The sequence below is a fragment of the Balaenoptera physalus genome, assembly GCF_965194825.1.
Source record: "Balaenoptera physalus genome assembly, chromosome: 13".
Taxonomy (NCBI): Eukaryota; Metazoa; Chordata; class Mammalia; order Artiodactyla; family Balaenopteridae; genus Balaenoptera; species Balaenoptera physalus.
In genome coordinates this window covers 101,059,481-101,086,014 of record NC_138892.1, presented here as the reverse complement: position 1 = coordinate 101,086,014, position 26,534 = coordinate 101,059,481, and the positions used below count along the sequence as shown (strand labels likewise).

At 41.1% G+C, this 26,534-nt stretch overlaps 1 protein-coding gene and 1 pseudogene across 3 annotated transcripts in view; one reads left to right on the top strand and one right to left on the bottom strand.

Annotated features, from left to right (window-relative positions):
* Nucleotides 1–26,534, bottom strand: part of LOC309640845 (negative elongation factor C/D pseudogene) — a 187,413-nt pseudogene that overhangs the window by 117,737 nt on the left and 43,142 nt on the right. The window lies entirely within an intron of this gene.
* On the top strand, nt 11,895–25,719 carry APOBEC1 (apolipoprotein B mRNA editing enzyme catalytic subunit 1). Of its 2 annotated transcripts, XM_082420371.1 has the most exons (5): nt 11,895–13,577; nt 17,208–17,235; nt 19,065–19,462; nt 20,493–20,611; nt 21,058–25,719. In XM_082420371.1, the coding sequence occupies exons 1-5, from the start codon at nt 13,562–13,564 to the stop codon at nt 21,205–21,207; spliced, it is 711 nt and encodes a 236-aa protein (XP_082276497.1). In that variant the 5' UTR covers nt 11,895–13,561; the 3' UTR covers nt 21,208–25,719. The 2 variants fall into 2 exon arrangements, with proteins under 2 accessions (XP_082276497.1, XP_082276496.1); XM_082420370.1 differs by lacking the exon at nt 11,895–13,577 and having other exon boundaries at nt 16,110–17,235.

Here is a 26,534-nt window from a genome sequence, read left to right as displayed (position 1 = left end):
AATGCTTTCAGTTTTTCACCATTGAGAATGATGTTTGCTGTGGGTTTGTCATATATGGCCTTTATTATGTTGAGGTAGGTTCCCTCTATGCCCACTTTCTGGAGAGTTTTTATCAGAAATGGGTGTTGAATTTTGTCAAAAGCTTTTTCTGCATCTATTGAGATGATCATATGGTTTTTCTCCTTCAATTTGTTAATATGGTGTATCACATTGATTGATTTGCGTATATTGAAGAATCCTTGCATCCCTGGGATAAATCCCACTTGATCGTGGTGTATGATCCTTTTAATGTGTTGTTGGATTCTGTTTGCTAGTATTTTGTTGAGGATTTTTGCATCTATATTCATCAGTGATATTGGTCTGTAATTTTCTTTTTTTGTAGTGTCTTTGTCTGGTTTTGGTATCAGGGTGATGGTGGCCTCATAGAATGAGTTTGGGAGTGTTCCTTCCTCTGCAATTTTTTGGAAGAGTTTGAGAAGGATGGGTGTTAGCTCTTCTCTAAATGTTTGATAGAATTCACCTGTGAAGCCATCTGGTCCTGGACTTTTGTTTGTTGGAAGATTTTTAATCACAGTTTCAATTTCATTACTTGTGATTGGTCTGTTCATATTTTCTGTTTCTTCCTGGTTCAGTCTTGGAAGGTTATACCTTTCTAAAAATTTGTCCATTTCTTCCAGGTTGTCCATTTTATTGGCATAAAGTTGCTTGTAGTAGTCTCTTAGGATGCTTTGTATTTCTGCGGTGTCTGTTGTAACTTCTCCTTTTTCATTTCTAATTTTATTGATTTGAGTCCTCTCCCTCTTTTTCTTGATGAGTCTGGCTAATGGCTTATCAATTTTGTTTATCTTCTCAAAGAACCAACTTTTAGTTTTATTGATCTTTGCTATTGTTTTCTTTGTTTCTATTTCATTTATTTCTGCTCTGATCTTTATGATTTCTTTCCTTCTGCTAACTTTGGGTTTTGTTTGTTCTTCTTTCTCTAGTTTCTTTAGGTGTAAGGTTAGATTGTTTACTTGAGATTTTTCTTGTTTCTTTAGGTAGGCTTGTATAGCTATAAACTTCCTTCTTAGAACTGCCTTCGCTGCATCCCATAGGTTTTGAGTCGTCGTGTTTTCATTGTCATTTGTCTCTAGGTATTTTTTGATTTCCTCTTTGATTTCTTCAGTGATCTCTTGGTTATTTAGTAACGTATTGTTTAGCCTCCATGTGTTTGTCTTTTTTACGTTTTTTTCCCTGTAATTCATTTCTAATCTCATAGCGTTGTGGTCAGAAAAGATGCTTGATATGATTTCAATTTTCTTAAATTTACTGAGGCTTGATTTGTGACCCAAGATGTGATCTATCCTGGAGAATGTTCCGTGCGCACCTGAGAAGAACGTGTAATCTGCTGTTTTTGGATGGAATGTCCGATATATATCAATTAAATCTATCTGGTCTATTGTGTCATTTAAAGCTTCTGTTTCCTTATTTATTTTCATTTTGGATGATCTGTCCATTGGTGTAAGTGAGGTGTTAAAGTCCCCCACTATTATTGTGTTACTGTCGATTTCCTCTTTTATAGCTGTTAGCAGTTGCCTTATGTATTGAGGTGCTCCTATGTTGGGTGCATATATATTTATAATTGTTATATCTTCTTCTTGGATTGATCCCTGGATCATTATGTAGTGTCCTTCCTTGTCTCTTGTAACATTCTTTATTTTAAAGTCTATTTTATCTGATATGAGTATAGCTACTCCAGCGTTCTTTTGATTTCCATTTGCATGGAATATCTTTTTCCATCCCCTTACTTTCAGTCTGTATGTGTCCCTAGGTCTAAAGTGGGTCTCTTGTAGACAGCATATATATGGGTCTTGTTTTTGTATCCATTCAGCCAGTCTATGTCTTTTGGTTGGGGCATTTAATCCATTCACGTTTAAGGTAATTATCGATATGTATGTTCCTATGACCATTTTCTTAATTGTTTTGGGTTTGTTTTTGTAGGTCCTTTTCTTCTCTTGTGTTTCCCACTTAGAGAAGTTCCTTTAGCATTTGTTGTAGAGCTGGTTTGGTGGTGCTGAATTCTCTTAGCTTTTGCTTGTCTGTAAAGCTTTTGATTTCTCCATCAAATCTAAATGAGATCCTTGCCGGGTAGAGTAATCTTGGTTGTAGGTTCTTCCCTTTCATCACTTTAAGTATATCATGCCACTCCCTTCTGGCTTGCAGAGTTTCTGCTGAGAAATCAGCTGTTAACCTTATGGGAGTTCCCTTGTATGTTATTTGTCGTTTTTCCCTTGCTGCTTTCAATAATTTCTCTTTGTCTTTAATTTTTGCCACTTTGATTACTATGTGTCTCGGCGTGTTTCTCCTTGGGTTTATCCTGTATGGGACTCTCTGTGCTTCCTGGACTTGGGTGGCTATTTCCTTTCCCATGGTAGGGAAGTTTTCGACTATAATCTCTTCAAATATTTTCTCTGGTCCTTTCTCTCTCTCTTCTCCTTCTGGGACCCCTATAATGCGAATGTTGTTGCGTTTAATGTTGTCCCAGAGGTCTCTTAGGCTGTCTTCATTTCTTTTCATTCTTTTTTCTTTAGTCTGTTCCGCAGCAGTGAATTCCACCATTCTGTCTTCCAGGTCACTTATCCGTTCTTCTGCCTCATTTATTCTGCTATTGATTCCTTCTAGTGTAGTTTTCATTTCAGTTATTGTATTGGTCATCTCTGTTTGTTTGTTCTTTAATTCTAGGTCTTTGTTAATCATTTCTTGCATCTTCTCAATCTTTGCCTCCATTCTTATTCCGAGGTCCTGGATCATCTTCACTATCATTATTCTGAATTCTTTTTCTGGAAGGTTGCCTATCTCCACTTCATTTAGTTGTTTTTCTGGGGTTTGTTCTTGTTCCTTCATCTGGTACATAGCCCTCTGCCTTTTCATCTTCTCTATCTTTCTGTAACTGTGGTTTTTGGTCCACAGGCTGCAGGATTGTAGTTTTTCTTGCTTCTGCTGTCTGCCCTCTGGTGGTTGAGGCTATCTAAGAGGCTTGATGGGAGGCTCTGGTGGTGGGTCGCGGTGGCTTCTCTTGTTGCGGAGCTTGGGCTCTAGGCGCGCAGGCTTCAGTAATTGTGGCACGCAGGCTCAGTAGTTGTGGCTCGTGGGCTGTAGAGCGCAGGCTCAGTAGTTGTGGCACACGGACTTAGTTGCTCCACGGCATGTGGGATCTTCCCAGACCAGGGATCAAACCTGTGTCCCCTAAATTGGCAGGCGGATTCTTAACTACTGCGCCACCAGGGAAGCCCCTGTCTGTTTATTGTTGAGTTGTAATTGTTTTTTATATAATTGGGACACTAGCCCTTATCAGATGTATAGCTTGCAAATATTTTCTCCCATTCTATGAGCTGTCTTTTCACTTTCTAGATAGTGTTTTTTGTAGCACAAAAGTTTTTAATTTTGATGGAATCCAGTGTATCAATTTTTTGTCATTATTGTTTGTGCTTTAAGTATCATATTTAAGAAACTGTTGTCTAATTCAAAGTCATGAAGATTTACACCTATGTTTTCTTCTACAAGTTTGAATGGTCTTGGCATCCTTCTTAAAAATCAGCTGACCACATATTCGTTGCGAGAGCTACTATTAAAACAACAACAACAACAGAAAATAAGTCTTGGTGAGTTTATGGAGAAATTGGAACTCTTGCATGGCTCAGCTGATATGGAAAACTGTATGGACATTCCTCAAAAAATTTAAAATAGAATTATCATATGGTCCAGCAATCTGACTTCTGGGTATATGTGCAAAAGAATTGTAAGCAGGCATGGGATTGAAAGTGACTTTTGCACACCCATGTTCATAGGAGCACTATTCACAATAGCCAAAAGGCAAAAGCAACCAACTTGTTCATCAGTGGATGAATGGATAAACAAAATGTACTAAATAGATACAATGGGATATTATTCAGCCTTAAAAAGGAAGCAAATCCTGTCACACGTTACAACTTGAATGAAACTTGAGGACATTATGCTAAGTGAAGTAAGCCAGTCACAGAATGACAAATACTGTATGATTCCACTTATATGTGATATCTAAAATAATCAAATTCATAGAAGCAGAAAGTAGAATGATGGTTGCTCAGAGCTGAGGGAGAAGAAAGTAATGAGTTGTGGTTTTCAGAGTTTCAGTTTTGCAAGATGAAAAAGTTCTGTGGCACAACAATGTGAGTATACTTAACACTAGTGAACTGTATACTTGGAATGTAATAACTGTATACTTGAAAATGGTTAAGATGGTATAAAGGAAAAACACTTGTGTGTTTCCGTGTTTCATACTGAACACTTCTGTGACCTGATGTGTAGAGGTTTTCCCACACCAGGGAATACTCCAGTTCTCTGTAGACACCAGCTGGGTGTCCTACAATTCAATTCAGTTCTGACATTGTCTACCTGGAGTCAACATCAGATCCTACGGGTTAAGTTCCTGTCTGTCACAGGCCTAGGGGTAAGTCCAGGTAAGTTGGAGATATAAGAAATGTAGCCAGTACTCAATGCATGAATCACTCAGTTTTACTGCACGCAATTAGCACATGACACAGGTTAGTCAAAGTAAGGAAAACGGAGACGGGACTAAGAAACCACTCCAAGGAGAAGTCCAGAGGAGGCGTCAGCACAAGCAGCATCCTCGGTCTGGCAACTAGTCTCGTGACACGTGTGAGTAGGAAGGTGCTTCTGCTCCAACAGAGCCTCCGCCAGCATCCTGAACAGCTGGATCAGCTCTCAGCAGCGTGGAGTCGGGGCCTCCAGTGAAGGGCCTTCAAGTCACTTGGCTCAGTGGTCTCTTTCTAAGGAGCAACAATTACGCCCTTGTTGGGAGGAGTCTTGTCTCCATCAGTTTCTCCTTCTGTTCCAGTGACATAAATTGCCTGACAAATTTCTCATGTAAAGTAACAGTTCATCACTCTAAGACAGTCCTATAGTGGACGTTTCAAAACAACTAAGTTTACATTGGCCACTGTGAGTCGATTTTGAACAACTTAACATAGTTTAACATAGCTTAATTCCTACGTTTCACCCTTGATAAGCAGGAATCATAACATAAAAGAAATCACATCATAATGGTCCTACAGGACTGCCCCTTTCCCCCACCTCAGATGCCAATAGCAAGTCTAGGCTGTAACCTCAGGTTCTCACCAACTGAGTATAAATCCAGAGTTCCGAGCACCTGCCCCTTGTGTTTGATTACTTTGCTAGAGTGGCTCACAGAACTGAGGAAACCAGAGAGATTATCAGTTTATTACAAAGGATATTAAAGGATGCAAATGAATAGGCAGATGAAGAGGTACATAGGGTGAAGTCTGCAAGGGTCCTGAGCACAGCAGCTTCTGTCCGGATGGAGTTTGGGGTGTGCCACCCTCCCAGCACGTGGGGTTATAGGTTCAATCTCCAGCCCCTCTCCCCTCCCTGGAGAGGGAGTGGTGGGGTAGGGCTGAAAGTTCCAAACTTCTAATCATGTGCTTTATTCCCCTGGCATCTAGCCCACAACATTAGATTACCTAGTGACCTTCCCAAAGCCCCCTTATCAACGTAATAAAGAACAGCTTTATAGCTCTCATCTCTTGGATCTTTCCAAGGGTTTTAGAATCTCTGTGCCAGGAACAGGGAGAAAGACCACACATATATTTCTTATTATAAATCAAAATATTACAATATCCACCCCCTTAGAACTTGGGTTCCTTACAGCAAAACAATCATACAAATCAAAAACTCTGGGCAGGGACTTCCCTGGTTGCGAAGTGGTTAAGAATCCTCCTGCCAATGCAGGGGACACGGATTTGATCCCTGATCCCGGAAGATCCCACATGCCGCGGAGCAACTAAGCCCATGCACAACTACTGAGCCTGCGCTCTAGAGCCAGTGAGCCACAATTACTGAGCCACGTGCCACAACTACTGAAGCCCACGCGCCTAGAACCCATGCTCCACAACAAGAGAAGCGACCACAATGAGAAGCCCGCACACCGCAATGAAGAGTAGCCCCCGCTCGCTGCAACTAGAGAAAAGCCCACGCGCAGCAACAAAGACCCAACGCAGCCAAAAATTAATTAATTAATTAAAAAAAAAAAAAAAACTACGGGCACATTATCAAAGTTCCATTTGGTCATTAATAATTAGTCCAGTCCATTTCATATCATATGAACATGTCTCTCAGGGGGAGGCCACTTAGGTTTGCAGGCCTCCACTGGAGATCTTGTCAGGGTCCCCAAAGCAGGAGTGATCTCAGGAAACTTGCAGCTTCGCCCTTTCAGATACCTGGCATAATTGAGCTAAGAGACACTATTATCGCTTGCTCTGAGCCTTTTCTGAGGTGTTTATTAATATTGCATTTTCCTTATTATATAACCCAGGTATTCATTCCTTTGCCCTCAGCAACCATTTCTTCTCTTCAGATAGTAAATTTTACCTTACGTACTTTTTTGCCTCAATTAAAAATTTAAAAAAATAAATACAATCAATTGACTGTAGATGTGTGGGTTTATTTCTGTGTAGAGGTCTTGCATATGCTTCAAAGTATAAAAAGAGAAGGGAATTCCCTGACTATCCAGTGGTTAGGACTCGGTGCTTTCACTGCCAGGTTCAATCCCTGGTCAGGGAACTAAGATCCCACAAGCCACATGGCGCAGCCAAAAAAAAAAAAAAGAATAGCTGAATGCTTTCCCCTGTTAGAAAAAGAAACTATAAGCCCCAAATGTAGTCACGTGTGCTAAGCCCATATCATCAGGCCAAGACGTGAGAGCTATCTAAGCTAAATGCAGTTTCAACCTTGCCCAGGAATGTAAACATATCAGGTCAGTCTGGAATTTCCTTGTCAGAACCAGTGAAGTAATCTGCCTAATAGACACTTTTGTCCCCCAAAGGAAGGTAACCTTGCCAGAAATAACCCTTTTTGTTTGTTTATGATTTCTTTGTCCCACCCCCTCCCTGCTTTTAAAAATCTTTCCTTTTCTGTAGCTCTTTGGAGCTCCTTTCTATTGACTGGCTAGATGGGATGCTGTCCAATTTTGAATCTTTTAATAAAGCCAGTTAGATCTTCAAATTGATCAGGAACAAGGCAAGGATATTCACTCTTACCTTCTCTCTCTTTTTTTGGCCATGCAGTGGATGGCTTGTGGGATCCTAGTTCCCCAACCAGTGATTGAACCTGAGCCCCCTGCAGTGGAAGCGCGGAGTCCTAACCACTGGGCCGCCAGGGAAGTCCCTTACCTTCTCTATTGAACATTTTATTGGTGTCCTTAGCCATTCCGAGAAGGCAAAAAGAAGAAATAAAAAGACACACATGTTGGAAAAGAAGTAAGATTGTCTTTATTTACAGACAACATAATCCTTGGAAAAGCCTAAGAAATCTACAAAAAAAAAATTAGAAATAAGTGAAGTTAGCAAGTTCACAGGTTGGTTATGTAGGGGAGCAAAATTTGCCACCCTAAAATGACTCTGGCATGTGGATTATTTCAAGCTGAAAACAATCAAGGCCCAAAAGACTCAGGAAGAAACTTTGACCTTCCCCCTTAGCTGCCTAAAGAATTTAGATAAAGGGCCAGTTCCCAGAATAGAGCTGTCACCAGAGATCTCTGCAAAGAGTATGGGCTGAGTGTGGTGGGGAAACTCGGCAGGGCCTGGAGATCAGAGTGCAGTCTGGGTCCCATTGTCTCTGGGCAACCCAGCAAATATTTGTTTACCATTGGCTTTTTCATTTCCATGTGAATTGCCTTCCTCCACTTTGAGGTCCCAAACCACTACCCCCAACATCTTCTTTTGTCTTTAGCTGAAGATGGTATTTAAGGTCAGGGTTTCAACCATTTTGACGGGTTACTCAGTTTTCCTGGGTCTCTCCCATGTATACATGTTATCAAACTTTGTTTGATTTTCTCCTGTTATCTGTCTCATGTCAATATAATTCTTAGACCAGCCAGAAGAACCTAAAAAAAGTAAAGGAAAATTTCTTCCCAAAAGTTACACGGTCAATATACAAAAATCAATTCTGTTTCTATATACTATCAATGAAGGGTTAGGAAAAAAAACAAAAACAAAACACCAAAACACCAATACCACTTACAATCAAATTAAAACCATGAAATATTAAGGGATAAATTTAATAAACTATACAATACACACACTGAATATCACAAAACATTGCTAAGTGAAATCAATCCTTAAATAACTGAAAGAATATAGCATGTTTGAGATTTAGAACACACAATGTCTTAATGTTTCAATTCTATTCAAGTTGATCTATAAATTCAACACAATACCAATCAAAACTGCAGCAGGCATGTTTGTAGACAATGACAAACTAGAACTTATATAGCCAAAGCAATCTGGGGAAATCAGAATGTATACTACCTGATTTTGCAGGGCAGGAAGAGAGATGTAGACGTAGAGAACGGATGTGTGGACAGCGGGGTGGGGGGATTGGGATGAACTGGGTTATTGGGATTGACATATGTGCACTGCCATGTGTAAAACAGATAGCTAGTGGGAACCTGCTGTGTAGCACAGGGAGCTCAGCTCGGTGCTCCATGGTGACCTACCTAGGTGGGTGGGATGGGGGGGTGTGTGGGAGGGAGGTCCAAGAGGGAGGAGAAATATGTATACACACAGCTGATTCACTTCACTGTACAGCGGAAACTAACACAACATTGTAAAGCAACTATACCCCAATAGTAATAATATTTTATTTAACCCAACATAAAAAGACATTATTAATCTATAATAATTATAACTGTGATATAAGCATAATTATAGACATATAGATCAATGGAATGAGAGATTTCAAAAATGAATTTACACATATGTGATCAACTGATTTCAATAAAGGTGCCAAGGCAATTCAATGGGGAAAGTACAGTCTTTTCAACAAATGGTGCTACCAAAACCAGTTATCCATGTGGGGAAAATGATATAGATATCTGTTACGGGCTGAATGTTTGGTACCCCTTGATTGTTATGTTGAAGCCCTAACAGCCAGTGTGGCTATATTTGGAAATGGGAGCCTCTGAGACAGTAATTAAACTTAAATGAGCTCATGAGGGTGGAGCCCTGATCTGATAGGTTTAGTGTCCTCATCAGAAGAGAGCTCCCCGCCCCTGCAGGGTACACACACACACACGGTAAGGTCAGGTGAGTGCACAGCAAAAAGGCAGTGTTTACAAGTCAGGAAGTTCTCACAAAAAACCAAATTGGTTGGAACTTTGATCTTGAACTTCTAGCCTCCAGAACTCTGAGAAAGTAAATTTTTATTGTTTAAGCCCCCAGTTTGTGGGATTTGATTATGGCAGCCCTAGCTGATTAATATAATATCCACATGGACAAAAACCAACCCTCTTACATCACACCACAAGCTCAGAAAATGGATTGCAGGACTTCTCTGGTGGCGCAGTGGTTAAGAATCCACCTGCCAACACAGGGGACAAGGGTTCGATCCCTGGTCTGGGAAGATCCCACATGTTGCGGAGCAACTAAGCCCAGTGCCACAACTACTGAGCCTGCGCTCTAGAGCCCGTGAGCCACAACTACTGAGCCCGTGTGCCACAACTACTGAAGGCTGCACGCCTAGAGCCCATGCTCCGCAACAAGAGAAGCCACCACAATGAGAAGCCCGCGCACAGCAACGGAGAGTAGCCCCCGCTCGTTGCAACTAGAGAAAGCCCATGTGCAGCAACGAAGACCCAATGCAGCCAAAATAAATAAATAAATAAATGTTCCTTTAAGAAAAAAATGGATTGCAGACCTAATGGAAAAGCTAAAACCAAAACTATGAGTACTAGAAGAAAATATAGGAGAATATCTTCGTGTCCTTTGAGTAGGTAATGATTTTGTAGACAAGATCTAAGAAGCACTAACCATAAAAAGAAAACTGATAAATTAAACTTCATAAAAATTGAGAACATCTGTTCCTCAAAAGACACCATTAAGGAAATGAAAAGTCAAGCCAGAAACTTAGCAAAATATATATAAAGATATGACAAAGGAATGGTGTCCACAATATATAAAGAATTCTTACAGCTCAGTAAGGAGACAAAAATAAAATTAAAAAATGGACAAAATACTCAAACAGACTTCAGAAAAGAAGATATATAAATAACTAACAAGCACATGAAAAGATGCTCAACATCATTAATCATCAGGAAAATACAAATTAAAATCCACATACCCACAGAAATTACTGCAACCAGAAAGGCTGACATTACCAAGTGTTGGTAAGGATATCAAGCAACTGGAACACTCATTTCCTCCTGGTCGGAATGTAAGCTGTTATAACTGTCCAGCATTTTCTTAAAAGTTAAATACACACTTACCTATTTGATCTAGCAAGTCTACTCCCAGGTTCTTTGACCAAGAGAAGAAAAAAGAAACTCCTACACAAAGAATTGTACACAAATGTTCGTATCATCTTTATTCACAATAGCCTAAAATTGGAAAATAACCCTAAGTCCACCAAAGGATAAATGAATAAACAAATTGTAGCATACCCATATGATGGAATTCCACTCAGCAACAGAAAGAAATGAACCTCTGATACACCTAATCATGTAGATTAATTTCACAGGATAGCTGAGCAAAAAAAGCGTCGATGAAAAATTTATCAGTCAATCTAAGAAAGAATTGCAAAATTTTATTTGAGGCAAATGCGAGGATTTTAACCCAGAAGAGCATCTCAGAAAGCTCTGAGAACTTCCACCCGTTAGAAGTCAAGACAGTCTGGGATTTCCCTGGCAGTCCAGTGGTTAACACTCCGTGCTTCCACTGCAGGGGGTGGGCATGGGTTTGGGGGGCATGGGTTCTATCCCAGGTTGGGGAATTAAGATCTCACTGGCTACTCGGCACTAGAAAAAAAAAAAAAAAAAGAAGTCAAAATACAGTTTATGTAACCTTTTTTGAGACAGAAGACTGTACATTAAATGAGGTATTGACAGTTTACCTAATCCAGATTTAAGCACCATTGTCGTGTGTGGGTCTTGTGATCCTTTACAACATCAAGAAGGAATGTTATCTTTGAAGGAGTTGTCTTGTTGATGCTAGGAGAATGTTGCTGTTTATGGTTGAGCAGGTATTCCTGCTGATGGGGGAGGTTTGGTCAATGCATAAGGTGGATACACAATGCACAGTGGGGCAAGAGGGGAGGCCAAAGGACAGAGAAGAAATTTTATGTTTAAATTTTTCTTGTCTCGTCATAAATATGAATTTTATTTCACAAAAGCAAACATAAAAGCTTACACATTATATGATTCCATTTGTATGATATTATAGAACAGTCTAAACTAATCTTTAGTGACAGAAATATCAGTGTTTGCCTAGGACGGAGTAGGAGGAAGGACTGCAAACAGACACAGGGGAATTTTCTGGGTGATGAGAAGCTTAAATATCTTGATTGTGGAGTGGATACAAAGGTATATGTATGCATTTTAAAAAATGCGTAACAGGAACAGGACACTGACCTAAACTGAATAGTTACATTTTATAGTTGATTATCTTCGACCTCTCTTACACATGATGAATGCATGACAGTCTATCACATGTGTTAGTTCTGAATTTCCTAAAATAATACAGAAGATGGATCAAGCATTCAATAGGAGTTCTAGTAGAAACTAACTCAAATTATATACGGCCCTACCTATTACATATGTGCCTCTCCAGAGTCTGTCTTGCTGTATTTGTTTCCTATTGCTACTGTAACAAATGACCACAGACTTAGTGGTGTAAAACCATGTAACTTATCTATCTCACAGCTCTGGAAATCAGAAGCACAAAATAGGGTATCACTGGGCTGAACTCAAGGTGTCAAAAGGGCAGCATTCTTCTAGGAGACTCTAGGGAAGAATCATTTCCTTGCCTTGTCCAGCTTTTATTTTTATTTTTATTTTTTTTCCTTGTCCAGCTTTTAGAGGCTGTCCTCATTCCTCGACTCATGGCCCCCTTCAGCCAATACCACATCACACATCTTCTCTTTTTTTTTTTTTCTCCTCACCCCTGACACATCTTTTTCACATGTCCTTTTCTGACTTTGACTCTGCCTCCCTTTTATAAGGGTCTTTGAGACTAGACTGAGACCAGCCAGATGATCCAGGATAATCTTCTCACCTCAAGATTCTTAACTTAATCACATTTATCACAACTGCACAGTCCATTATGCTATTGTAAGGTAACATATTTATAGGTTCCAGGGATTCGAAGGTGGACACCTTTGGGGGGCCGTTATCCTACCCACCACACATGCCTCACTGAAACACTTGGCTTCTGAAGGACTTTTTTTTTTTTTTTTTAATACATTTATCTATCTATTTTTGGCTGCGTTGGGTCTTCGTTGCTGTGCAGACTTTCTCTAGTTGCAGTGAGCAGAGGCTACTCTTCGTTGCGGTGCACGGGCTTCTCATTGCGGTGGCTTCTCTTGTTGCGGAGCACGGGCTCTAGGCATGCAGGCTTCAGTAGCTGTAGCGCAGCAGTTGTGGCGCACAGGCTTAGTTGCTCCGCGGCATGTGAGATCTTCCTGGACCAGGGATCGAACCCGTGTCCCCTGCATCGGCAGGCAGATTCTTAACCACTATGCCACTAGGGAAGTCCCTGAAGGACCTTTACTTATGATGAGGCACTTCTGCCCCTTCTTCAGCAGTATCACCTGCCACTTCAAACAACTGCCTCATCTTGTCCAGGCTCCAGCTTGATTTCATGATGAAGGAAAGTCTTATATTTAGGGATCAGGTGTAGGGTTCGTTGAATTTGAGACTCAGAGTTCAGGGGCTCTAGATTTGAGACCCTAGAGGGAGGCTTAGGTCTTGAGAGCGACCTCAGTTCTGGGAGTGTGTGTGCTCAAACCCTTAGGAGATTGACTCAGGGTTCAGGCAACAGGAGACAATGGCAATAGGGAGGATAGTATTCATTTTCTCAAGGAAGAAAAAAAGCGGAAGTGGACTGGGCTTAACCTTTACCTTAGCTTCCGAGAAGCAAGAGAAATCACCCGAAACTTGTACACTAATTACGTGACTCAGAGACCAAAGTCTTTTTGCTTTTGCTTCTAATCGTGCTCTTCCCCTTTCCAACAGAATCTAGGGCAAAGAGCAAAGTAAGGGGAAGTTAGAAATAAATGAATAATAGCTAAAGGGCAAGGCCTCACTGTCTTCACCAGGTAACAATGAAAACATTCAAGTCACGGAAACAGGCCAGTTCTCTCTTCCCTTTCTTCTTCCTCTCTTTTTTCCAATAAAGAATGATGGGTCAGTCTTGCTTTAACTTTAAAGGAAGTGTTCCTGCATTCTGAGTTATGACGCAAGAACTTTGAAATTTGGATGTTCTCAATGAATTATGCTACAGAATTAATTATCTGCATCATAGGCTTTCTTATCAACCCCCAGCAACTTCCCTCTTCATCTGCTGTCTGTGCAGTCTAGATACCCAGTATCTGCCTGAGACTCAGGAATGAGTCATCCTCTGCCCAAACAGGTGGCAGTGGTCACACCTGCAGAAACAATGTTCGGGCAGGTTGCTGGCAGCAGCAATTAGCACAATATATAGCTCCAGAGGAAAAAGTCCAATGACAGTGCAGCATGGCTTCTGACAGAGGTAAAATGGACGGGGGCCTGAAAGCTACATATTCTTGAAAGATGCAAAAACTCTGTGTGTGTGCTTGCGTGTGTGTGTGTGTGTGTGCGTGTATATGTGTCCTGCTTCTGTTTGTATCCTTGGACATTTTCCAACTTTCCTATTTATTAATATATTAATATTCTTAAACAGGATTTATTATTATTGTTGTTGTTATTATTAATGCCAACTGTTCACATCCAAAAATGATTTTGATCAGATGGCACTAAAGCAATGCTTGTTTCACCATAATAAAAAATTAAGTAAAAAAAATACAACTGTTAAATAAAAGTTTAAAATAACAGCAGAAGTGATAGCACAAGGGCAAGTTAATGGATAAGTTAAGGTTCCGTTACTTAATGTTAGAAAAATTCGTGGGAGAGGAAAAACACTTCAGGTTGTGGAAGGTAATGATTTTCAGATGAGGTGGGATTTGAACTGGATCCTGAAAGAGCAGAATTTGAATTGGCAAAGAGGAGGAGATTCCAGGTTGATTGACACTGAGAGTTTAAGAGAATTTACAAAGATTGTGTGTGGAATATAAAGAATAAATTGGTTAAGATAGAGAAGAGTTTTTGGAAACAATCTGCAGTGAGATTAGAAAGCATATTTGTTTGTTTGTTTTTAATAAATTTATTTATTTAGTTATTTTTGGCTGCATTGGGTCTTCGTTGCAGCGCACAGGCTTCTCATTCTGATGCCTTCTTGACTGAAAGCAGAAAAGACAGGAAGAAAGGAGGCCAGTGAAACGACTGTTGCAAGAGTGTGGGCATCATGTGCTAAGACAAAATGCAGGTGTCAGTCAGGTTTCAAGAATCAATATTTTTTCTCCATTATATTTTCCCTCTATTAAAATTATCTTGTGACTGGTATTTTGGGGAAAAGTGTAAAGACTTTATTTAATTGAAATATCTGGGTAATTTCCTTTGAAGGTGGTATGTTTTATCCCTCAAACCACCCCAAGTCATGTAGCTAGTGTTCTTGCCTGGCACCACATGTGTAGATACTGAGAATGTATCTCAATCTCTCTTTCTGAAGTTCTCACTGCTGGTTCACCTCCTCAGATAGGTATGGCCTCTGTTTCTACAAGGCCTCCGCTGAGTAGACCAGCTGGTTCAAATGCCCCAATTTGGGGTTTTTTTTGTTTTCGTTTTGTTTTGTTTATTTACTTATTTATTTTTGACTGTGTTGGGTCTTCGTTGCTGCATGCGGGCTTTCTCTAGTTGCGGCGAGGGGAGGCTACTCTTTGTTGCGGTGTGCGGGCTTCTCATTGCGGTGGCTTCTCTTGTTGAGGAGCACGGGCTCTAGGCGTGCGGGCTTCAGTAGTTGTGGCTCGCGGGCTCTAGAGTGCAGGCTCAGTAGTTGTGGCGCATGGGCTTAGTTGCTAGGCGGCATGTGGGATCTTCCTGGACCAGGGCTCAAACCTGTGTCCCCTGCCTTGGCAGGTTGATTCTTGACCACTGCGCCACCAGGGAAGTCCCTTGATGGGGACAATTTCTAAAGTCTTTATTGAATTTGTTACAATGTTGCTTCTGTTTTACGTTTTGTTTTTTTGGCCGCGAGGCATGTGGGATCTTAGCTCCCTGACCAGGGAAAGAACTCTCACCCCCTGCACTGAAAGGCGAAGTCTTAACCACTGGACCGCCAGGGAAGTCCCAAAGGCCCCAATCTGAAGTAAGGTCTGAGAAGTGCCCATTCCAAGGTGTTAGCCATCCCCTTTCTCCTCCATCTCATGTCAGATTCCCTGCATATTCTTCTAAGGATGAGAGGTTTATTCTTCATGTTACACTTAGGATAGTATTTACTGACTCTGTCCTCTTTCCTATATATCTTGCTGATTTATCTTTTCGGTCTCACACCCCAGCTAGAACCATTTTCCACCTACAGGAAAGTGTGCCATACACAGTCTCTCTCCATTTAGTACAAATGCACAAATAGACATCACACACACACACACACACACACACACACACACATTGTTTAGGAAGAAAATCTTTTCCTCTACCCTCTTAGATTTTGTTCTGGGAGGGGGCACAGCAAATTAAACCGACAAAGACAGATTAGCAAAAAAAAAAAAAAAGACAAAATTACACAGAGGAATTCACAAAAATGTGACTCAAGGACTTCGGTTAGAATTAAAATGGCTTATATACCATCTTAATAGAAGAAGTGGAGAGGGAGAAGAACACTAATGGGAAAACAAATGACTTTTAGGAAAGATAGACGGGCCGTTAGGAGAATAGATGGAGACAGACTAGTTCATGACAATGTCTGAGTGGGTGTCTCAATTGGTAAGAGTCAATCTCCCCTGGTTGCCCCAAAGGACAGGATTTATGACAATTGATTTCTTTTGAGTTCTTTTGGGAGGCTCTGCCTGTAGGAAAATAAGGGATTGTGGGGTTGGGGGGCGTGGAGGGGAGTTTATTTTCAAATGTCTTCAGACCAAAATAATTGTTATGCTTCAGTGACACAATCTGGACCCCTCACCACACACACACACACACACAGACACACACACACACACACACACATACACACACAGCCTTGGCATCTTCTGTTTTGAAGGTCTTGTGGTTCAAAAATTGCTCCTCAGAGATAAGGTTTGGCTGGGAGACAGGGCAGCCACTTCACCCTCAGAGGGAGCAGTGAATTTTGTGTCTCTCTTTGACCCACCGAGAAGGGGTATCAGGTGGGAACCTTATACTCAGTGTCTCAAACTTCATGAACATCTGAGCTCATTCCAGTTTTTGATATTACAAATAAAGCTGATATGAACATTTGTGTACAGGCTTTTGTGTGAACCTAAGTTTTCCTATCTCTGAGACATGTGCCCAGCAGGGCAATTGCTGGGTTGCACGGTAGTTGCATTTTTAGATTTTTTTCTAAGAAGCTGCAAACTGTTTCCCAGAGTGTCTATGCCAATTTGTATTCCCACCAGCAACGTATGAGAGATCCAGTTCCTCTGCAGAGTATTGTTAATAATCTGTAGTGGATAGTGATGAATTTCATTCATTTGTTCAATAGGTATCTATTGCTAACCAACATGTTTCAGGCAGTGTGATAGGGTCTGAAACAAGATATGTATAATCCATATCTCACATAATTTACACATGTGTTACTATAGGCATGTAATTAAGCAATCATAATACAACATGATCATTGCTATGAGGAAGGAAGTACAGGATTCTATGGGGGCACATAATTTACACCTAAGACCCTCTGAAGGGTGACTTTCCCCCTTTCTTTTTGGAGCCTTAAAGAGGATTACCTGGTTTGATATTGGGCAAATAAATTTCAGTAGAGCCCTTAAAAATCTTGCTTTTCTTGATGCAATGACCTTGTCCAATCCAATTAATGCAGGAGAGATTTTTTTTTTTTTTTGCCCACGTAGCTTGAGGGATCTTAGTTCCCCAACCAGGGATCCAACCCTCACCCCCTGCAGTGGAAACAAGTGGGGAGTCTTAACCACGGGACCGCCAGGGAAGTCCCAGGAGAAAATCTTTTAACTGCATTTTCTGATACGGTTTGTGGGTTTGAAGAATAGAGCATTTTTTCTTAGTAATTCAATTCGTATATGGGTGTTATCTGACATGATCATCTGTTGGTCAACAGGTCCTTCAGCTGGAGATGCTACCTCGAGGTAAGAATTATACTATCATAGTGTACATTTAATTCAACCAAGAATAGACGGATATTTAAGAGCTGGAAGACTATAGCTTTCCTTATTGTTCCTTACTTATTCCATGCTCCCATTCTTTCTTTTGCCTTTTCTAACTCTATTCTCTATGATTATTATTGCTTTCTATATCTTTGCTCCTATGGCTTTTGGTTTCTGTTGAAAAAAATTACCTTCCAGCTTTGTTCTGTTATCGTCTTACTATTGTTCTTCTCTCTTTAAATCACAGGTTTTCATAGGCAATAGTGAAAAGTCCAGTGAACTCATTTGTCACTTTGATTTCATCTTCTTATTCTATACTCTATGCCATTTTCTAGACATTTTTTTTTTTTTTTTTTTTTGCCCACACCACCTGGGTTTCAGAGATCTAAGTCCCCCGACCAGAGATTGAACCCAGCTCCCCAGCAGTGGAAGCGCGGAGTCCTAACTACTGGACCACCAGGGAATTCCCTACACCTATTTTTTTTTTTTTTGAAGCTCCAGGAGAGCGGAGATTGGTTTTATTTTGTTCATGGCTGTATCCCCAGGTTCTAGAACACATAGCAGAGCATATACTAGATTCTCAATAAATGTTTGTAGAATGATGGACATAATAAATGAACATTTTGCACAGTTTTCAAAAAAAAACAAAAACAAGTAAAGGCATCTGGGGAGGCTGGGTCTTGCCTCCCTGGTGCCTAGACCTATTTTTATAACAGGGAGACTTTTGTCAGGGAACATATTATCTCATGATGGGTGGAAGGATTGATTTACATAGTAAACAAAGTGATTCTTTAGGAATGAGTGGAAAATATGAGGATGTAATAAACTTATGACTCAACCATATTGCAAAGAAGAGTCCTCAGCATAATTCTGAGTCACAGCTTTGACCCGCAATGAGGGTGGGTATCTAAAGATGCCCTTGAGAGAAATTTGAATTTCTTTCTTATGAGGAAATAGTATACAGAATTGAATGTGGAAGAATCCTGAGGCTAAATTAGTCTCTTATCAGAGTTGGTAATAGAATCCTCTTGGCAATTTGAGGCTTCCACACCTGAAAAAAATCTAGCTAGAGTCCACTGAGGAATAATGAAGATTAATGAGTGGGACAGGTCACCTCTAAGTGTGAGATAGAAAGATTAGAGGGAATTCCCTGGTGGTCCAGTGGTTTGGACTCGGCGCTTTCACTGCCGAGGGCCTGGGTTCAATCCCTAGTTGGGGAAATAAGATCCTGCAAGCCTCACAGCATGGCCAAAAATAAGTAAAGTAAAAGAAATAAAATAAAATAAAATAAGATTAGAATATAATGAGAAAAGTTTAAAAGAGGAACAAGGACACACTTATACCTGAATTCAAGACCACCAAGCAATGGTAGAGAGAGTGGTAACCAAATAACATGAGTTGGGAAAAATCTCTTCACTATGTTTGTGAGAGAAACTCTAATAATCCAAACGGATCTCCCCAGATAACTTTGAGATACAGAATAGAAAAAAAAAAAAGTTTCCTGAGATGTCGTGTTTTAAATATTTATTTATTTATTTAGGCTGTGAAGGGTCTTATTTGCGGCACGCGGGATCTTTAGTTGGGGCATGGGGGCTCTTAGTTTCGGCATGCATGCGGGATCTAGTTCCCTGACCAGGGATCGAACCCCGGCCCCTACATTGGGAGCAAGGAGTCTTACCTACTGGACCACAAGGGAAGTCCCTGAGATGTCATGTTTTAGATCTGCCTGATCCAGAAGGAGAAGATGAAATTATTTCTAGGGTCCCTCAAATGATGACATAACAACACAGGGGTGCTTTTTTATATTTCAGGAGAAGAATTGAACCCTGGGAATTTGAAGTCTCCTTTGACCCCCGAGAACTCTGTAAAGAGGCCTGTCTGCTCTATGAAATCAAGTGGGGCAAGAGGCAGAAGGTCTGGCGACACTCGGGCAAGAACACCACCAAGCATGTTGAATGCAATTTTATAGAAAAAATTACTTCAGAAAGACATTTTCCCCCATCCGTCAGCTGCTGCATCACCTGGTTCTTGTCCTGGAGTCCCTGCTGGGAATGCTCCAAGGCTATTCGGGAATTTTTGAATCAACATCCTAGAGTGACCCTGGTTATTTATGTAGCACGGCTCTTCCAGCACATGGATCCGCAAAACCGGCAAGGACTCAGAGACCTGATTCACAGTGGTGTGACTATCCAGATTATGGGACCCCCAGGTGAAAACAATAAACCAGGAATCTTAAGTCTTTATTAGAGACTGTGGTGGTGGTGGTATGTTTCTAGGCCAGGAGACTGATTACCCCAGACCAGAAGTCTCAGAAGTAAAAGTCCAAGATAACAGGAGAAAGGACCAGGTCTGAAATTCATAGCAAGGAAAGCATCAAAGATATGACTCCTTTCCCCACTCCTGTCACTATGGCCTCTGTGCCATCTTCAAATGAACTGCTGAGTTCCTTTAAGGGATTCTGGAAGAGTCTAGCCCTTCTCCAGCAGTAAATAGGCCAGAGGGATTTTATATATGGTACTTTTAAAAAAATTAATTAATTAATTTATTTATTTTTGGCTGTGGTGGGTCCTCGTTGCTGTGCGTGGGCTTACTCTAGTTGCGGAGAGTGGGGGCTACTCTTCATTGCGGTGCACGGGCTTCTTATTGTGGTGGCTTCTCTTGTTGCGGAGCACGGGCTCTAGGCGCGCCGGCTCAGTAGTTGTGCTGCACGGGCTTAGTTGCTCCGCGACATGTGGGATCTTCCCGGACCAGGGCTTGAACCCATGTCTCCTGCATTGGCAGGTGGATTCTTAACCACGGCGCCACCAGGGAAGCCCCATAGTATTATTATTTAATAATAATTATAATTATAATTTTTATTATTTTTAAGTTGGGCTCTCTTTTTTTTTTTTAATTTATTTTTGGCTGCATTGGGTCTTTGTTGTTGGGTCTTCGTTGCTGCACACGGGCTTTCTTTAGTTGCGGCGAGCGGGGCTACTCTTTGTTGTGGTGTGTGGGCTTATTGTGGTGGCTTCTCTTGTGGCAGAGCTCAGGCTCTGCAGCCCAGGCTTCAGTAGTTGTGGCACACGGGCTTAGTTGCTCTGCGGCATGTGGGATCTTCCTGGATCAGGGCTTGAACCCGTGTCCCCTGCATTGGCAGGTGGATTCTCAACCACTTCGCCACCAGGGAAGTCCCAAGTTGGGCTCTCTTTAACTTTCTGTTGTATGTGTTGAGTGAACCAAGATTTGTGTTTCCTTAGAGTATGATTACTGCTGGAGGAATTTTGTCAACTACCCACCTGGGAAAGAAGCTCACTGGCCAAGATACCCCCCTCTGTGGATGAGGCTGTATGCACTGGAACTCCACTGCATAATTCTAGTAAGTTACTATAAGGGAAAAAGATTCTGCTGCAAAAAGAAGCATCCATCTTCAAACTTCTCTCCTGATTATGTTGACACATACTCTTCTCACCATCACTTTGCCATTTATATTGACATTTAGTTATTTACCTGACATCTTTAAAAATGTGAGAACAAGACAATCTCTTTGTGGGAAATAAGTGGGAGAAAGGAACGGATAAGCTGGTCTAAGATATATGTGGACTCCATAGTAGTTAGATTTCATCATCATCATTACTGTTGTTGTTACAGCACATACTTGTTACAACGAATTGCACATATTCTTCTTTCCCTTATTGGTGTGTGTCATCTTATTGAAGGAATGTAGGTGTCCCATTTGTATTCTCTTGCAAGTAGTTCAGTGGTCTTTCAAATGATGTTTTGAAATGTTTATGAAATATTATCCTAACTTCTTCTTTATTTCAGGGTCTTCCTCCCTGTTTAAAGATTTCAAGAAGATGTCAGAATCAGCTGACCTGGTTCAGACTTATTCCTCAAAATTGCCATTACCAAATGATTCCACCCCATATCCTTTTGGGTACAGGGCTGATACAACTTCCTGTGACTTGGAGATGAATAGAATGATTTCTTGTGTATATACTGTTTCATGAACAGGAACTGATGGCCCACTAAAGAGTGAGTACCATTAGAATCGAGAAATTTTAAGTTTGCATTTCTATACACTAACAACATGTTATCTGGAAAAGAAATTTAAAAAAAAATCCCATTTGTAGTAGCATGAAAAATGATAAAGTACTTAGGAATTAATTTAACCGAGGAGGTGAAAGATCTGTACACTGAAATCTACAAGAGAGATTGAAGAAGACACAAATAAATGGAAAGACATCCCATGGTCATGGGTGGAAGAATTAATACTGTTAAAATGTCCCTACTATACAAAGCCATCTATAAATTCAATGCAGTCCCTATCAAGATTCCAATGGCATTTTTTACAGAAATGAAAGAAAAATCCTGAATTTCATATGGAACAACAGAAGACCCTGAACAGCCACAGCAATCCTTATGTATCTGAAGGAAATGAAATTATTTTCTCAAAGAAATATCTGCACTTCTGTGTTCATTGTAGCATTATTTACAATAGCCAAGACAGGAAAGCAATCTAAGTATCCACCAACAGATGAATGGATAAAGAAGATGTGGTATATATACATATATACACACACAATGGAATATTATATAGCCATAAAAAAGAAGAAAATCCTGCCCTTTGCAACAACATAGAAGAAACTTGAAGGCATTTTGCTATTTGAAATAAGTCAGAGACAGAAATACTATATGATCTCACTAATATGTGGACTCTTAGAAAAAAAAAAAACAAAAAAAAACTGACCTCATGTAAAGAGACAAGATTAGTGGTTGCCAGGTGGGATCTTAGTTCTCCGACTAAGGATTAAACCCGGCCCTCCCTCGGCAGTGAGAGCGCAGAGTCCTAACCACTGGACCACCAGGGAATTCCCGGACAAACTTTCAGTTTTAAGATGAACAAATTCTGGGGATATAAGGTACAGCATGATGATTATAGTTTATAATTGTACAATTGAAATTTTCTAAGAGTAGTCCTTAAATGTTCTTACCACACACAAAGAGGTATAAGTCTGTGCGGTGATGAACGTGTTAACTCACCTTATTGTAATAATCATTCTGCAATATATACATATATCAAATCATTACGTTGTACACCTTAACTTAGTTGGGCTTCCCTGGTGGCGCAGTGGTTAAGAATCCACCTGCCAATGCAGGGGATACAGGTTCGATCCCTGGTCTGGGAAGATTCCACATGCTGCGGAGCAACTAAGCCCGTGGGTCACAACTACTGAAGCCCACGCTCCTAGAGCCCGTGCTCTGCAACAAGAGAAGCCATGATGATGAGAAGCCCACGCATTGCAGTGAAGACCCAACACAGCCCAAAATAAAAACAAATAAATTAATTAATTAATAAAAAAAAAACTTACACAATGTTATGTCTCAATTATGTTCAATAATACTGGGGGGAAAAAAGAGATTAAAACAAAAGAGTATAGAAATTTTCACAAATAACAGTATCACGGATAGTGTTGTCTACTGCTGTATCACAAATTACCCCACTACTTTGCAGGCTTAAAACAACAATAAATATTTACTATGTCACAGTTTCTCTGGGTCAGGAATTCAGGAGTCACTTAGTGTGTTGGTGTCTCAGGATATCTTAGGAGGTTGCTGCCAAGCTGTCAGCCAGGATTGCAGTCATCTCCAGCCTTGACAGAGGCTACAGAATGTGCTTCCCAGGTGGCACACACACGTGGCTGCGAGTGGGCACCCGTGGATAGTGGGAAGTCTCAGTTTTTCATCATGTAGGCCTCTGCACAGGGCTGCTTAAAAGTCCTCATGACTTTGTGGCTGGCTTCCTACAGGGCAAGTAGCCTAAGACAGACCAGGGCAGAAATTGCCATGTCTTGGAATCGTATACTATTTCTTCTGCAGTGTTCTTGGGTCACACTGGCCAGCTACAATTCAATGCTGGGTGGGGGGAACCACACAAGGACTTGAATCCCAGGAGATGAGAATCATCGGAGGCCGTCTTTGGATTTGACCTGTAGGGACATTTGCTGTGACTTCAGGACAAATAATTACATGGAGCCAATTTCTCAGAAGACGCTAAAGGGAAACAAAGGACAAAGTAGCATCTAAATACAGAAAAGGGTTATTTCTCACTCCCGTTGCAAGGCTAATGCCATTTGGGCGGAATGTTTTTGTTCCCTGCAGTTACTCAGGGACCTCATTTTCTACCATCTGGTGACTCCGCCCTCTCCTATGGCCTTGGAGTCCTCTGCTGAATTCTCTACACTCAGCAGGCCCACAGGAGAGAGAGAGAGAGAGACAGAGGCACACAGAGAAGGAAAGCATTAAAGCAGTGTGAAAGGGTTTTTTTTTAGAATCAAGGACTGGAAATGGCAAACGTCACTTCTGAGCTGACTCGTCTAAGCCAAAATCAGACCAGTGACCCCACCCAGCTTTAAGGGAGGCTACAAAACACAGTCTAGCCATGTGCCCTGGAAGAAGAGGAAATGGGGTTTGGTGAACACATGACGTGTCTGTACAAGGAAGAAACTAGGAAACAGAAACCTTATGGCCAGGGTCAGATAGGCAATACCACGGCAGAAATGAAACTGAAAGGCAGTGTGCTTTTTTTTTTTTTTCCTTTCCTTGGCATTCAGGATATGCTGGTAACCAAAACATGATTGCTTTTCATAATGGCCTAAGGCTGGTCAGTCATTTGCCTGGCTTGCCTTCCTGGGTTGGCATGGGGATAAGGCAGTCTTCTCTGGGGGGCATAAGTAGGGGCTGGCACCTTATTAGATGTCTGTTTGAAGACTGTCTATGCATATTTTAAAACTGCTGTGATGGGAATTCCCTGGTGGTCCAGTGGTTAGGACCCCATGGACTCTCTGCTTTGTGCTGCTGGGGGCCTTGCTGCAAGGCCAAAAAAAAAAAAGAAAAGAAATAAAAACAACTGTTATGAAAGATACCATTTACTCATTCTTATAAAAAATGGATATTAGGAAAAAAACCCTTCAAAGACAGGATGCAGTTTCTCACATGTATTTTCTTTTATTATACAGAAAGAATAGTGCAAACCATTACTTTTTTTTTTTTTTTTGGCCATGTGGCATGTGAAGTCTTTGTTCCCCGACCCGCGCCCCCTTGGAAGCACGGAGTCTTAACCACTGGACCACCAGGGAAGTCCCACAAACCATTAATTTTTTTTTTTTTACATCTTTATTGGAGCATAATTGCTTTACAATGGTGTGTTAGTTTCTGCTGTATAACAAAGTGAATCAGCTATACATATACATATATCCCCATATCTCCTCCCTCTTGCATCTCCCTCCCACCCTCCCTATCCCACCCCTCTAGGTGGTCACAGAGCATCAAGCCAATCTCCCTGTGCTATGTGAAGACTCCTTTGTTTTAGTTCTCAGGAGGCTGAGAGCCAAGTTTCATATACTACATCTGTTGCTTTGTCTCATATGGAATGTATTCCTCCAAGCTCGGCACCCCAATCCCTTACCTTTTGTCATTTTATTCTTGCTTTAAAAGTTTTTACTAATTTGACTATTAAATTTATGATTTGGGAAGTTGGTATGGATAAGTCATAAAAATGTGAATGATAAGCAACGTAAGAACTACATGATAAAATTATGGGACAATATAGGAAGGACCTAAAATTTGAAATAAATAGACAACATTAAATAATTATATGCCTATGATCACTATATTTCTAGAAGAAAGATAAATCTGGTTTGACCCTTGACTAATCTCGGAGGTAGATATACATTTTCTCAATATTGAAACTCCTCTCTTGCCAAAATACTTCTGATGCTTTTACTTTCTGTTCTTCTGAGCCTTCTCACATCCACAACTCTCATCAAAATGATCCCTGTACTATTCTATCATCTCCCAGTTCTGCTTCATACTGAATCCACTGAATTTGCCTCATCCACCTTTATATCAACAGTGTCTAGGTTAGTGGCTAATAGAGGACCTGTCGTCTATAGCAGTCAATTATCAAAAAATAAATTATTTGTAGGTATTAAAGGTAACATGAGAGAGTACAAAGAACACTGTCTGCATGTCAGAAAACCCCAAAATGTTCATAGCACTGTCATTTAAACGCTGTAAACGTGAATGAGTATATTAACTTGTCTGAGCCTTAAATTTACACATCTAGGGCTTCCCTGTGGTGCAGTGGTTAAGAATCCATCTGCCAATTCAAGGGACGCTGGTTCGAGCCCTGGTCCAGGAAGGTCCCACATGCCGTGGAGCAACTAAGCCCGTGCGCCACAAGTACTGAGCCTGTGCTCTAGAGCCTGTGAGCCACAACTACTGAGCCCGTGTGCCACAACTACTGAAGCCTGCGCGCCTAGAGCCCGTGCCCCGCAACGAGAGAAGCCACCACAGTGAGAAGTCCGTGCACCACAACGAAGTGTAAACACTGCTCGCCGCAACTAGAGAAAAGCCTGTGCGCAGCAACAAAGACCCAAAGCAGCCAAAAATAAATAAATAAAAATAAATTTTAAAAAATTTACACATCTAGGGCTTCCCTGGTGGCGCACTGGTTGAGAATCTGCCTGCCAATGCAGGGGACACGGGTTCGAGCCCTGGTCTGGGAAGATCCCACATGCCGCGGAGCAACAAGGCCCGTGAGCCACAACTACTGAGCTTGCGCGTCTGGAGCCTGTGCTCCGCAACTAGAGAGGCCGCGATAGTGAGAGGCCCGCGCACCGCAATGAAGAGTGGCCCCCGCTCGCCGCAACTGGAGAAAGCCCTTGCACAGAAACGAAGACCCAACACAGCCAAAAATAAAAATAAAATAAAATAAATTAATTAAAAAAAAAAAAAAATTTACACATCTATAAAATCTGGATGATTATGGCTTAAGGAAAAGGAAGATTGAAGCCAGAAACTTCCATTTCTCTCTATTGAATTAGTTATCTATTGGTGTATAACAAATCACCCCAAAACCTAGTGGCTTACTCAAGACACATTTATTATCTCACAGTTTCTGCATCAGGAATTTGGGAATGACTTAGCAGAGTGGTTCTTTAATATTTATTTATTTATTTGGTTGCACCGGCTCTTAGTTGTGGCAGGCAGGCTCCTTAGTTGTGGCAGGTGGGCTCCTTAGTTGCAGCTCACCGGCTCCTTAGTTGTGGCATGCATGTGGGATCTAGTTCACTGACCAGGGATTGAGGGATCGAACCCCGGGCCCCCTGCATTGGGAATGGGGAGTCTTAACCACTGCACCACCAGGGAAGTCCCTGCCTTCCACTCTTGAGGTGGGAAATCCCCCAAATATAGACAGAGTGGCCAAAAGCATGGCACATGTTACCTACAGGTAATCT